Source organism: Scatophagus argus, chromosome 2, assembly GCF_020382885.2.
Source record: "Scatophagus argus isolate fScaArg1 chromosome 2, fScaArg1.pri, whole genome shotgun sequence".
Taxonomy (NCBI): domain Eukaryota; kingdom Metazoa; phylum Chordata; class Actinopteri; family Scatophagidae; genus Scatophagus; species Scatophagus argus.
The window spans coordinates 1678138-1691962 of NC_058494.1; the positions used below are offsets into that span (position 1 = coordinate 1678138).

Genomic DNA, 13825 nt, shown 5'->3' on the forward strand with positions numbered 1-13825 from the left:
TTTGTCATCAGTATTTCAATTTTAATACATGAAGGCTCTGAAAAAAGTCATATCCTTAACAATACATAATATCACAATGACTTCAAACGTATACATGAATGAATTTGATTTTACTATCGCAGTATTCCAGCTCTACAAATATCAAACAAAAAAATGTAAATCTTTAAAAATGAACATTTACACATTAGTCAAATAGTGTCTTAGAGTAGATATAAAAGTAGTATTGCCAGTATTGCCAGCATGTGCTTCACACACTGACTCAGAGTAATAAGGTAATTTAAATGTAACAGTTCTAAGTATACACTGTATATAAAACTAAAGTATTAAGGTTTATCAAAAGGTAGACATGATATCAACAAAGCATTTCCTCATGGCTCTTTATTCTGTTGGGGTTACAGTCCCAACTCAGCGCCAAAAAAAAAGAAAAAAGAAAACAGAAAATCTTTAAAAATGAACATGTAACATATTTGCCAAATAGTGTCTCACAGTAAATATAAATGTAAATTACAGACCTAAATTAAGACCTCAGACTCAGTATTAGTAAAAGGCACTTGCTTGCAATGCTGGGTTCCATTATTGAGGTCTATGTTAGCAAATGGTTAATCTCAAGATACTAAATGTGAATGTAACGGTTCTAAGCATATACTGTATATAAAACTTAAGTATTAAGGTTTATCAAAAGGTAGATATGATATCAATAAAACATTTCCTCATGTTTCTTTATTCTGTTGGGGTTACGGTCCCAACTCAGTGAAAAGAGGTCAGCAGCAGGCCAGAAGCCCGGGCGACTGCTATTTAACCAGAATCATTTTCAGCTTCTCAGTTGGTGTACTATTTCAACGATCACTAAAGCCAGACAATAAATGCCCAAGCATGCACTTGTTTTAGAAAAGCACCCAACACAACTCTTTTTCTCCTTTTTCTAGAAGATGAATGTGGGTGTTTTATTTGTAAGATCCAGTGTTTTCACCTGAGTGTGTTGATTATACTGTGAAATAAACTCATAATAATGAAACAGGTTTGTTATTTCCTTGCCATTTTTATTACTTACTACTGTTCACATCTGCTTGTTAAATGTCCTCATTGCTCATTTTCATACTTAATGTTATAGGCCACAGGCCCTTCCATGGTGAATCCAAGGTAGAAGGATACTTCCTCACAACTGTATCCGCTTCGAATATCTCCCAGGTAGACTGGGCGCACCAACACCTTTTGAGTGCCATAGTGAACATAAATTTCACCATTTTCGGACTTTCCTTTGATCCTTAACAGCATCCTCTGAATCTCTGGGTTATTCCACGCTGCACCACTCTGGAACAAACGGTGCAGATTAGATGACTGATCGCTTTGTTTCAAAATTTGATCAAGCTTCACCTTGGAAACTATTCGTTTGAGTCCAGTGGATTTCCCAAGGAAGAAATGAGCGATAGCACTTCTTGCTGGAAACATGTGAGAGAAGCGTCGATGAAAAGATTTCTTGGCTGATGTGATGTATGTGTTGATATTCCTGTATGATTCTGAGCTTTCAAGCCTTTGGTTTTGTATAGGCCACAATAGCAACATGGAGAGGTAGTACAGCTCTGTCGAATTTGAATTAGTACCCTCCTTTTGTAGTTCCTCATTGAGAAGAGAGACCAACTCTTCATATTTTTTTAGTAATTCGTGGGATGGCTTGAGGCTGTGAAGAACAATGTTTGCCAGGATGAAGTTGGCTGTATCTGACACACGTCTATGAGAGGAGCTGTCAAATATAAACTGCCATTTTTGGAGAATGTGTTCCATTTCTCTCCAGCGTTTGTCATTCAAGCACTGCAGAAGTCCAGCAAATGAGTCTGCTCGTTTTACTTCCAGATAGCGCCTCTGATCCACTATCTCCTGATTTCGACTGAGACTTGGTTTGCTGGCTTTTTCAGATGCTTTCTCTTCCTCTGAAATGTTAAATATTTCCATATATTTTGTGAAGTAGTTAGAAATCTTCTTTTTATTTTTTTCATCAGTTATCTCCCTCTCCTGTGACCTAGGTTTTAGGTACGTGAAGTAGTTCTCAAAGAAAGTGAATAGTTCCTTCAGCCGTGGCTTAAAAGAAACAAGAAATTTCTCATGGTATTTCAGGACAGTAAGAAACTGGTCAATGGTTGTGTTGCTCAAATCACATAAACTGCTCACTTGTCCACCTTTGAGGAATTGTAGCACTTTATCCTTCTGATATCTGTCACTGACAGGCAGTGATGTAATGACATCAAGGATGATCAACATGACTTCTGTCTCTCCAACATAGCCTGATGTATTGTAGGACTTCTTCCTTTTTTTGTGATGTATATCAAATGCATCTAAAGATTCATCCTTCTTGGCTAGCTCCTGTGAATCCTGGAATGCATTTACAGCATCGAATGCTAATTGTATGCATTTGTCAAATATTTCTGGAGTGAGAGTTTCAGAATCTTCAATTTCCTTTTTGAGGTGGCTCTTGTGCACTTGTCCGACTGTATCTGCAATATAGGAATTTGAAACTTTCTGCCTTGCATATAAAGCCCACTTCAGGGCAGATTTAAATTCTCTCTCTTTTAAATACAAATGCCTTGCCAGTGCTTGTGGCAGTGTTGCACTTCTGTCAAACCTCGATATGGCTTTTTCTAACACTGCTTTGCTTTTGTCAAGTCCATCCTTCTCATTTATATCTTCTATCATTGGAGAAAACAACGTGTCCTTGTCATCTCCTTGTTCTTTTCTGTGACGGGTTATGAGCATGCTATAAATGTGTTGTTCTAGGAAATCCTTTCCCATGCTTGATTTGTAGAGTTTGTCACAGTGTAAAAGGTTGATTGTTATCTCAGCCAGAGATAGGTTGTGTTTCTGGGTAAGAAATTCAAGGCACTTACTAGCAATCATTTGGTGTAAGAACCGTACTGCTTGATAGCTGCCATGCTCTTCAACAGTGAAAGTGATCATCAGTGTGGAATAGGGATTCATTTCAACATCAAGGGTTTCTGGCTTCCACAGAGCATTTCTTATCCCTAATAACTCTTCACACAAAGAGAGAGACATGTAGGAGCCATTGACATAGGTGTTTAGTAAAGCTAGGAAGGAGAGAAGCCTCCCCTGTTGGGAAGTGGCATCAAGATCTTTCATAATGTTGCTCACCAGATTTTTGATGTAATCCTCACTGAAGTTATTTGTCATGATCATGAAGGCATAGAAAGTATCTGGCTTCTCGTGGTTGTCCTTGAGTTGTTGAAGTTTCTCAGAAAACAAACTCTGCTCTTTGGTTGACAACTTGTTGGTGATTAACACATTTGCAAAGCGGCTATTTCTGAAGCTCTTATCAGTGGACTGGATTCTCTCACAATTCAGAATGATTACCATGAGATGTTGCTTCCTATCACTAGCAACATTTAGGATGCATTGCTTTAGGTCCTCTACATCATCCCAGTTGTCCACCAAGAGGAGTACAGGTATATAATCTGACTGCTCCTGTTTGCCATGTGTCAGAAGGCGTTTGACTTGAGTTGCAATTTCAGTATTTGTCGCGGTGCTGTTTTTAACAACAGCACATCTGAATTTACTTCTAAGGTTCCAAAGAACATGCATTGCTAAAGTTGTTCCGCCACATCCTGGATGATGGTAAAGATTGATTATAACACATGAACATTTGTGGCCATCTACAGGATGGATCAGGTCGTATAGGTCTTTGTATTTGTCTCGTTTTATGAACGGTAGGCTGCCTTTCTTCTCAGAAAAGTAAAAGTTCCACCATGAAACCTGTCCTCCTCTGTAAAAGTCCACCTCTGTTTTCCTCCTGAACTCCTGAAAGGAATCATGTGCTTCGATTTCTGTGTTTTCACATTGGTTTTCACACAAGATGTCCAAAACAGTCATCAGCTCTTCATCCTTTTTTGCCAGCAAGACTGAGCTGGAGCCTGTAGATGGCAAGAACCTCCTGGAAGATTGTGTTTGAGGTTCTTTAAGTGTTTTGATGGTACTCGATATTTCATTCAAACTCAGTTCATAGACGCATTTACTGGTGATGTCCTGCTTACATCGACACTCTATCAGCTGTTTCCAGTGACTGAATACAATGGAGTCTTTGCATATGCACAACATGTTGTCCACCCCTTCCAGTGTCTGATAGATTGCACAGAAAGCCTCCAAAATAGGGCTTGAAACGTCAGTTACTTCTGAGTGAAGAATGAATAACACTAGGAGTCTATCTTTGGAAAGCAAATCTGGGTTGCAAAGAAATGAAACCATGTTGTTTATGTCACGAGAACGTTTTTTAAGCCATGCACAAGGTTCTAATGGCCTGTCCGTCTCACTTTCTGCATTCACTTTCCCATTGCAGAAAACCCAACTTGTTTGCTTGAACAAGTTCAGATTCTGAATGGTTGTAGTTGCACTGTCCTGAGTAGTGTACATGCGTGGATAGTGCAGATTGGCTATGCGATCTCTTCTGTAAAAGCTGCATGTTCCATTCACATTAGACTCCGGATCAAACTCAAGTACTGCTAATAACTTCATGTCTTTCAGAAAATCCAAGTTCTCCAGCTGACTTGGATCACATTTGTCGGTAACAACAATGACTTGAAGGGAATTGTCAAATGAATCTCTTCCGTGAGTTATCAGCTGTTTTAGCTGTTGGCCCTGATTGCCTTGTGAAGGCCTTCCCTCTGATGTGTTTGGTGCTGACATCTGTTGTAAAGGTTCCACATTGTTGGTTGTTTCAGTGTCTAATTGTGCACTATTAGTTGTCTTCTGTTCTATTACAGATTTTATTTTGTTTCTTGCTGATTGCAAAATGGAGCTTACACTTTGAAATCCTGAATCTGATGGCACTGTTTCAGTTTCCACAGATTCATCCATATTTCCTGACACATCCAGCATCTCTATACCTTGGCATAAATCACCTTTTCTTGGTTCATAACGACTCTTTGACATTTTCACACTTGACTCAGAAATCTCTGAATGCCTTCTGAACTTCTCAACCTGTCGTATGATTTGTATTGCTGGTGCAAGCGGAACATCCAGTTCTAACAAGTCTTGTTTGCCAAAGCTGATTAAGCAAGCTCCTGACAACTCTTGGTCATAGAGATTCTGTGCCAATTTCTCTGCTATTTTAAGTCTACTGACCAGCCAGTCTCTCACGTGTTCTTTAGTCCAGTTGTCAATTAGTGGTGGGAATTCAAGGCCACAGTCTTTCTGTAAACCAAGAAATTAAAATAAGAGGAAAATTAATATTGGATATTTTGAAAGCAATTTCATCCAACTATTATTCTAACTAAACTATACTAACAACAATAATTAAGATTAGTTAAGATTTAATTAGTTTAGAAAATAGTTTCAACATACTATTGTTGCCTGTGGCCCACCAACAGGTAATTGTGATGTGACTGGTATGACATTCCTGCAAAAATAAATAAATAAATAAATAAAAATCAAGAAATACACTTATAGATATATTGTATGATTTTTCCTGTGGCTACTCAGTTCAAAATGTAATGGTTTTTGTTTCAAAATACTGAAACATAATAGATGAAAAAGGAGAGATAAAATGTGCCTTGCCTGTCATCTGTATCTCCAAAGCAAAACTCTGGTGGCGGGCTCTTCGATCTGTCACTCCTCAGAGACAGGCAAGTAGGTCTGCTTTCGTTGTTTGCATTCATGCTGTCTGTCTTAGTACATGGAGAGTTCCTAAAAGTAATATAAATAATGAAAGGTGAGAATGTTAAATGGTAGTTTACTGCATGAAAGCCTATGCAATACAATATGTTTTATGTGAATTGTAGACCAAAAAAGTAAAATTACAATATGGACAGCGATGACAAACCGATCACCGATCCTGACATGATCAGATCAGATCAGAATTCCTTTATTTATCCCTGAGGGGAAATTCTTTTTACTTACAGACACTGCAATTTTCCCAACAAAGAAAAAGAATAGATAAGATAGGAACAAAAAAGAGAAAATTAAAAATAAAAGAAATATAAAACACAAAATATTTACATATATATATATATATATATATATATGCATTTCCAGAATAATGTGTGTCCATTACAGTACAGAGCTCAGTAGTTTGATGGCGACAGGCAGGCAGGAATGATTTCCTGTGTCGCTCTGTGGTGCATCGTGGGAGTCAGAGTCTCTTACTTAATGAGCTCCTGTAGCTGATCAGCACATTGTGGAGAGGGTGAGAGGGAAAGTCCAGTATAGTTCTTATTTTGGACAACATCCTCCTCTCAGACACCACTGTCAGAGAGTCCAGTTCCTCTCCCACAACATGGCTGGCCTTCTTGATGATTCTATTGAGTCTGTTAGCGTCCCTCACCCTCAATTCAATTCAATTCAATTCAGTTTATTTATATAGCGCCAATTCACAACAAAAGTTATCTCCCTCAGGCAGCTGCCCCAGCAGGCAACAGCATATGTGATGGAACTGGACACCACCGACTCATAGAACATCCTCAGCATCGTCCTGCAGGTGTTGAAGGACCTCAGTCAGACCCCTTTGGTGTTGATAGGGGTCGCTGGTCCTCCTCAGGTCCACTACCAGTTACTTAGTCTTTGTCACATTGAGCTGTAGGTGGTTTTTTCCCGCTCCAGGTGACAAAGTTGTCCACTACAGTCCTGTACTCTCTCTCACCACCTCCAGTAATACACCCAACCACTGCAGAATAATTTGAAAAATTCTGAAGATGGCAGGTCTCTGTGCAGTACTTTAAGTCTGTGGTGTAGATAGTGAAGGCCCCCCAGATGGGATGGGATGGGATGATGGGATGTGGGGGGAGGGAGAAAGTGGAGTGGCTATTTGCTGCCATACTGCTGAGGAGTCATTTGAAGCAGGAGCACTCAGTGAGCCCATCAATGCTCTGGCCATGGGGTTCACAGAGTGCCTGCCATTCTGTCAACTTGAAGAAGCACTGAAGTGTCTCGTTGGTCTCGTCTGTCCACCTCCTCACAATTCACTTTCAATGCAATTTCAATTCAGTTTATTTATTTATTGTTAATTTGTGTAGGTTTTAAAGGATTTGAAAATGAGTTAAATAAATGAGTGAAATAACTGTTTAGAAAATTGCAGAGCTGACTAAAGAAACAGACTTCTTACTGAAGCTGTTGAATGTAATTATATAAATACATTCACTGTAACTGAAGGTATATTTTGTACAGTTTAACTTGAATTCTCCCTGTAGCAATAGGAGCTACCGTCTGAATACATGTTCCCTAGGAAATACTGTTTTGTGTTTGGTGCAAGTGTTGTAACACATGGGTTGCTGCGTGACGCACCTGCAGTGAGCAGGCTGGGATGAGATGTGATTGATCTGTCTGCCGAGTTTGGTAATAAACAACGACCCAGCTGGGTCTAAAGAATAAATTCTGAAGTCATAATATAAAGAAAGAGGCAGCATTTAACACTCCCTGAGAGGACACGGTAAAGCAGGTTGACTTGGCTCAACAAATCATTTGTACATTTGTTGATCAAAACACATGAGCATACTGATTATTATTTGTCATGTTATTATGTATCTTGTATTGGTAACCAATACTGAGCCATAAATTTAAGGATTTTTTGGTTGTTTGTGTGTTACAAATTATTATAAGAGCTCCTTCCCCACAGGCACTGGTGATGTATCTCAGGTTGAGAGAAAACCATGAAAATAAGTTTGGTTAACCTGTGTACTTTTGCTGTACTTAAATACAAATCTGAGGCACTTGTGCTTATTATATTTTGAATATGTAACAGTGAAAAAGTGTTTTGTTTCTCCCTACAAGTGCCTCAGGCCTGATCTCACCCACAAAGCTGTACCCAGTTTAATGAAGGATAGTACAGAGGACAAATGATGACACTAAAGATAAACATACCCTTCTTGCTCGCTGAAGCATGGAGGTTCATCTATTGAGTTGTCACTCCTCAAAGAGACGCAGCTTGAAGAGCTGACTTGCTTCTTCTCCTCAGCATCCATCTCTGCTCTGTTGTGAGGGTGTAGGAGTGTAGGAGGGTGTAGGATACTGTTTCACTGGTGGATTATTCGTCTTTTGATTTGCTTGGTCTGGTTGCCTCAGTGATATGCAGGATTTGGGTCATGTGGGCACCGTAGATGACAGCCATAGGTTATATTATGGGCTGAATCACCTGCACTGTGGGAGGAGAGAGGCGAGTTAGGTAGCCGTTATTTTTGTTGCTTTTGCTACACATTTGCAAACAGTGCACTCTTTCTTCATATGTGCATGTGTAATCAGAAAGCCGCTGTAGTAGCCATCACTGATAATATGTGCTCCTCCAAGACGATAGAGTTGCCCTTGGTTGCAGCTTCCCTATACATTTGCCACTGTGTTCAATACAGTCCTGGAGAGCACAGATGGTTCCTGCTAGTCATAGTTAGCACTGGGGGGATGTAAGCAATGACTATGAACACAGTGGTGAACTCCCAAGGTAAATAAAAAGGTCTACATCTGCCGGTGATAAACTCCTGCTGTGACGGGCAGTAGTTAGAAATAAACTAGGGCTGTGGAAACGTTAACGCGTTAACACATTAGGGCTGGGAAACTCAACGCATTAGTATTGTGTTAACGTGATAATTAACTAATGCCAACAATTATTATTTTTTTATTTTATCACGCATTAAGGCAGTTTTTTTTCTGTGAACAAGAGTTAGATAGCTAGTGAGAAATAGACTTTAAAAATAATTAATGTAATAAAAACAACTTCGCAATAAAATCATTGTCAGCATACTGCGTCAACGCGTTAATGTTGCCACAGCCCTAAATTAAACACAGAGTTCTTGCATCACTCTGTGGAAACCACCACGACAAGTTTTGCCGCACAGGGCAGCGTTTCTGTTGGCATGGAACGAGATGAGCCTGTCTAGGTGAATGGCAACGTCTGTAAGTCTGTTGCTGAGTCACATCTCCGTGAAAACAAAGGCACAACAGTCTCTGAACTCCCATCTTGTTTTTGTTTGTTGTAATTGTGTGGATTGTCCTCTTCATTAAAAATCACAGGTGTAAATGATATTCCATTTTGCACATAAGTACAAGTTGTAAAATATTCAAGAACAGTGACTTCTTGTGGTGACTCCTAGTGACTTTGCTGACTTCATTTTGGGCCTAGTTTATTGTTAATCTTCTCAGTAACTCATACATGGACAATGTTCAAGCTTAATTTATTTGTCATTTTACAGCACAAAGTTGTATAGTGAAATGTTACTTGCACTTTGTGTATGCTATTCGAAACAAGAATTATATAAATGTATGAATAATTAATTAATGATAAAGTCAATTAAAATAAATACTTTTTTTATGGTGGAGTTTGGAGGATGAGTTAAGGAGTTTCACATCCTGATTAAGGAAGCTGCTTCACAGTCTAGTGGTACAGCAGCTGATACTTCAGTATGGCAATAGGCTGTGATTGGGGTGGGTGTGTCTTCTAGTAATAACATTTAAGATAATATAAGCAAACTCCTTTTTACACATTTAAATGAACCTAACTAAACTAACCTATAAGCTTTTTCTTCTCATTTTCTTTAATTCAAGGAAAAGTCGAAGTGTGACACACCTTAACCAGTCTCTCTGCATTCCAGAGAACAGCTTCACTTGCACACCCATTTAGTTGGATGTATTCATTTTGAGGAAATAAAAGCAGAGGAACTGAATCGTCCGGGAATCTTCTTATGAAGATTATCTTACGCAATTAACAGTGTGTGTGTGTGTGAGTGTGCGTGTGTGTGTATGACATAGAGAGAGAAAGAATCTGGGTGTGTTAACTTTGCTCACAGATCCAGAGAAGGAAGGGAGAAGCTCTGGTTTAAAGTACTACCTCACATAAGCCAGTGAAGAGAAAGCTTCACAGTCTAGTAGTACAGCAGCTGAGACTTCAGTATGGCAACAGGCTGCGATTGGGGTGGGAATGTCTTTTAGTAATAATATTTAAGATAAGATTTCCTTTATTGTCCCATAATGGGGAAATTCACATTTAGGTCAGTCAACAACAAATTTGTTCTCACTGGATTTTTATGTCTATAAAAATACAGATTTAAAAATGCTTGTTTACATATGGAACGGCATTGGAATTTAGCAAGCTCCTTTTTACACATTTAAATGAACCTAACCAAACTAACCTATAAGCTTAATCTTCTCATTTTCTTTAATTCAAGGAAAGGTCGAAGTGTGACACACCTTAACCAGTCTCTCTGCATTCCAGAGAACAGCTTCACTTGCTCACCCATTTAGTTGGATGTATTCATTTTGAGGAAATAAAAGCAGAGGAACTGAATCGTCCGGGAATCTTCTTATGAGCTTTAAACTGAGCATCTGAGAAAGCTCTTTAAGATATCACAAAACCTCAAAATCTTAAATTAAATGAAATACATTTTGGCACATGTTAAAATTGAAGAATAGTTCTTTTCCAACAAACAATCATCATTTAGACTAGGAAATAGTTTAGCAAATAGTTTGATCAGTGGAATGAAAGAGTTGCTAATGGAAATTAGCTTTGAAAATTTACATATGGCTACAAACGTATGTGTGCTTCAGTCTGTATTATGCAAAATCAAAGTAGATCAGGGCTGCATTTGCCCACGTAGACACAAACTGGAGAAAAGCAGGCAAAGAGATGGACAAAACAAGCCCAAGAACAATTCAGATTCTCCATGTAAAAGTATTGATTGAACTGGATTTCTTACCTCTTGGTATCCCATGAGATTTCTTGGTGTGGTATTACTCTGCTCTTTGGTAACTTTTTTATCTACTCTGATGACAATACCAAATCACTCTGATGACATACCAAATCACTCAAGGTGGTTTGTTCCGTGAGTGGGCGGGGTTTTCTTTTTGTGTGTGTGTGTGTGTCTGTGTGTATTTTATTCATATTTTTCTGATCTCATGGGGACAAAAGCCTTTTTACACAGCTATACCTGGGGACTCAGCTACCTTATGGAGACAAAAGTCCCCATGAGGAAATTATTAAATTTTAGGGTGAAGACTTGGCTTAAGTTTAGGTTGGGTTTGAGGTTTAGGAGTTAAAGTTAGGTTAAAGTTAGTTTTGGGTTAGGGTTAGGCAAGTAATGGTTATGGTTAGAGTAAGTCTCCAGGAAATGAATGTAAGTCTATGCAATGTCCCCATTGGCCATGAAAATCCACACTGCGTGTGTGTGTGTGTGTGTGTATGACATAGAGAGAGAAAGAATCTGGGTGTGTTAACTTTGCTCACAGATCCAGAGAAGGAAGGGAGAAGCTCTGGTTTAAAGTACTACCTCACATAAGCCAGTGAAGAGAAAGCTTCACAGTCTAGTAGTACAGCAGCTGAGACTTCAGTATGGCAACAGGCTGCGATTGGGGTGGGAATGTCTTTTAGTAATAATATTTAAGATAAGATTTCCTTTATTGTCCCATAATGGGGAAATTCACATTTAGGTCAGTCAACAACAAATTTGTTCTCACTGGATTTTTATGTCTATAAAAATACAGATTTAAAAATGCTTGTTTACATATGGAACGGCATTGGAATTTAGCAAGCTCCTTTTTACACATTTAAATGAACCTAACCAAACTAACCTATAAGCTTAATCTTCTCATTTTCTTTAATTCAAGGAAAAGTCGAAGTGTGACACACCTTAACCAGTCTCTCTGCATTCCAGAGAACAGCTTCACTTGCTCACCCATTTAGTTGGATGTATTCATTTTGAGGAAGTAAAAGCAGAGGAGTTGAATCGCCGAGGAATCTTCTTATCTTTAACTGAGCTGAGCTCTGAGCTCTGGTGTAAAGTTCTACCTTACACAAGCCAGTGAAGAGAAAGAACCATGCAATTCAGATTCATGATCATTTTCTTACACAGGAAGCAGGTTTGGGTACACTTTTTCAACTTCGCTTTTTTATTATTATTTGTAGGCCATGTCAGTTTATGTTAATACAAAGTATAACTTTATGGTTAGACCAATGTGTTTTGACTTCACTGACCTTCATTGAGGTCATCATGAAACACATTAAAACATTTAAATAGGGTATGTATAAAGTAGTTGGAAAAAATGAAATCAAAAGGTAAAAAGTATAGAAAAGACAACCAATCATACATCCACACATATCAGACAATGGGACTCTGTGGTCATGTGGATTCAAGCCAGCTATTGTCCAAAAATGGACAAGAGGCATGTACTATACGCGAAACCATATTTGGTGTCACTCATATTTGCACAGAAGAGTCCTTAACTAACTTTAGAAATACTTTTGAATATAAAGAGCTTAATTAATTGAAAAGTCCTTATTCACACCTTTGGAAATGAACGAAAAATATAAGCTTCTGAGAAAATGGACATTAGCACCTCTTTGGCTGGACTTAATCCCTTCTATGCCTGAAAAAATGTGATGCTGCTATGCACTAAAATGTCTTGCAACAGGACTGGTTACATCATTTCTCTTAATGGACCTCCTATGTTTGGTGATACACTCTTTAAGGAAACATGATGTCTCAGATGAATCTATTTTACCATCAATACAATATCTATATATCAATATCTATATACCTTATGGACAATATTTTTGTTTCACAAACAAGAGTCCTCGATGTTCATGTTCCTTCCACTGGTTGGGTAAAAAGAGTTACGATTGGTATACTGGCAGTTAGAAGTTTGGAATGCTGAGATGTTCTAACATGGACCATGTCATGATTCTGTGTCAGAAGTGATTCAGTCCAGAGGATGGCTTTGGGTCTCTTTTATGAACTACAGATCTCACCAAACTCAGATGAAATGGGACTGAGGAAGTGCCGATCAAATACAAACCAAGATTCTCTTACTGCCTATTTCTCACCTTCAATGTTTTCAGAAACATTTTAGCATCGTATTTAGTTTTAATAGCAAAATTTGTGAACAGGAAGTGAATGCCACATTGTTTCCTGTATCACAAAACTCAGATAAAACTGCAAAACGTTGCAGTTTTGAACCTTTTCATTTCCTTTTTCTCCCATCAAATATTTTTGAAATATATTTTACTTTTCTACTACTGTTTATTGTAATGTGGACATATAATATTTGGAAATGGTTCAACAGTTGTAAAGTGTGTCCTCCCCTTTAGATAAACACTGTGGGACTCGACTGAGACAAGATTTTGTTTACAATATTTGTTTATAATCGTCTCATTTCCTTTGAACAGTTAAAAGTTATTGTACAGTATGTAGTTAAGCCTGCATTACTGATACTATATTAATTTAATATCATTTAACTGCAGCCATTATAACTTCCCTGTGACAATTCTTACTCAAAATGAAAGTTGAAAGCTTTTAAAAGCACAAAACATTAAAGTTAATGCAGTCAAACATTTCTTCTTACCCACAACACGTTGTAAGTTCACAGGAAGGCTCAGATTAAGACATAAGAGGTCCCTCTGTAATATAAATGTAATTAAACAGAAAAGTGCATGACATTGTAATGTATACATGAGAAGATCCTTTATTTACATTTAAGTAAACAGAGAAATGGTATGGTGCTGATGGACACAAGCGTATAGGTTGGAGTCAGACACATATGAACACACAGTGCAGGCTATACATCACAATCAACAATATTTATGTAAAATAATGTAAAAATAATTTTCAAACAACGATTAAATAAAGAGAAAAAAATTTAGAACCATCGTTTCAACTCCTAATGTGTCTTTGGTTGATCCCAGGATCCCAGGAGCTCCGTTCCAGCACTTATAGTAAACATTCGTGTTGAGTAACAGGTCACCGATATGAGAAAGTGCTACTATGAAGCCTGCCAGTCTCACCTACGTTTTGCTATCTGCCACAAGGGCTGGACAAATTGAGGAAAACATCTGTGACGTTTCCCAAAAACATTG

General features: G+C 38.2%; 1 protein-coding gene across 3 annotated transcripts; it reads right to left on the bottom strand.

Annotated features, from left to right (window-relative positions):
- Positions 1-10798, bottom strand: LOC124064936 (sterile alpha motif domain-containing protein 9-like). Of its 3 annotated transcripts, XM_046399869.1 has the most exons (6): positions 10674-10797; positions 7855-8130; positions 5557-5685; positions 5344-5398; positions 5125-5193; positions 1-1311 (listed from the first exon to the last, which is right to left on the bottom strand). In XM_046399869.1, exons 2-6 carry the CDS (start codon positions 7953-7955, stop codon positions 1081-1083), a joined length of 585 nt encoding a protein of 194 aa, XP_046255825.1. In that variant the 5' UTR covers positions 7956-8130; positions 10674-10797; the 3' UTR covers positions 1-1080. The 3 variants fall into 3 exon arrangements, with proteins under 3 accessions (XP_046255825.1, XP_046255808.1, XP_046255817.1); XM_046399852.1 differs by having other exon boundaries at positions 1-5193; positions 10674-10798; XM_046399861.1 differs by lacking the exon at positions 10674-10797 and adding an exon at positions 9548-9644 and having other exon boundaries at positions 1-5193.
- Between the last annotated feature and the right edge of the window lie 3027 nt (positions 10799-13825).

Bases quoted from the DNA above. Each gene is read 5' to 3' on its own strand.
- LOC124064936 (XM_046399852.1), bottom strand. From the start codon at position 7,955: ATGGATGCTGAGGAGAAGAAGCAAGTCAGCTCTTCAAGCTGCGTCTCT. The intron at 5,399-5,556 runs GCAAGGCACATT...TTATTTTTGCAG, and splicing joins TTTGGAGATACAGATGACAG to GAATGTCATACCAGTCACAT. The intron at 5,194-5,343 runs GTATGTTGAAAC...CTTGGTTTACAG, and splicing joins GTGGGCCACAGGCAACAATA to AAAGACTGTGGCCTTGAATT.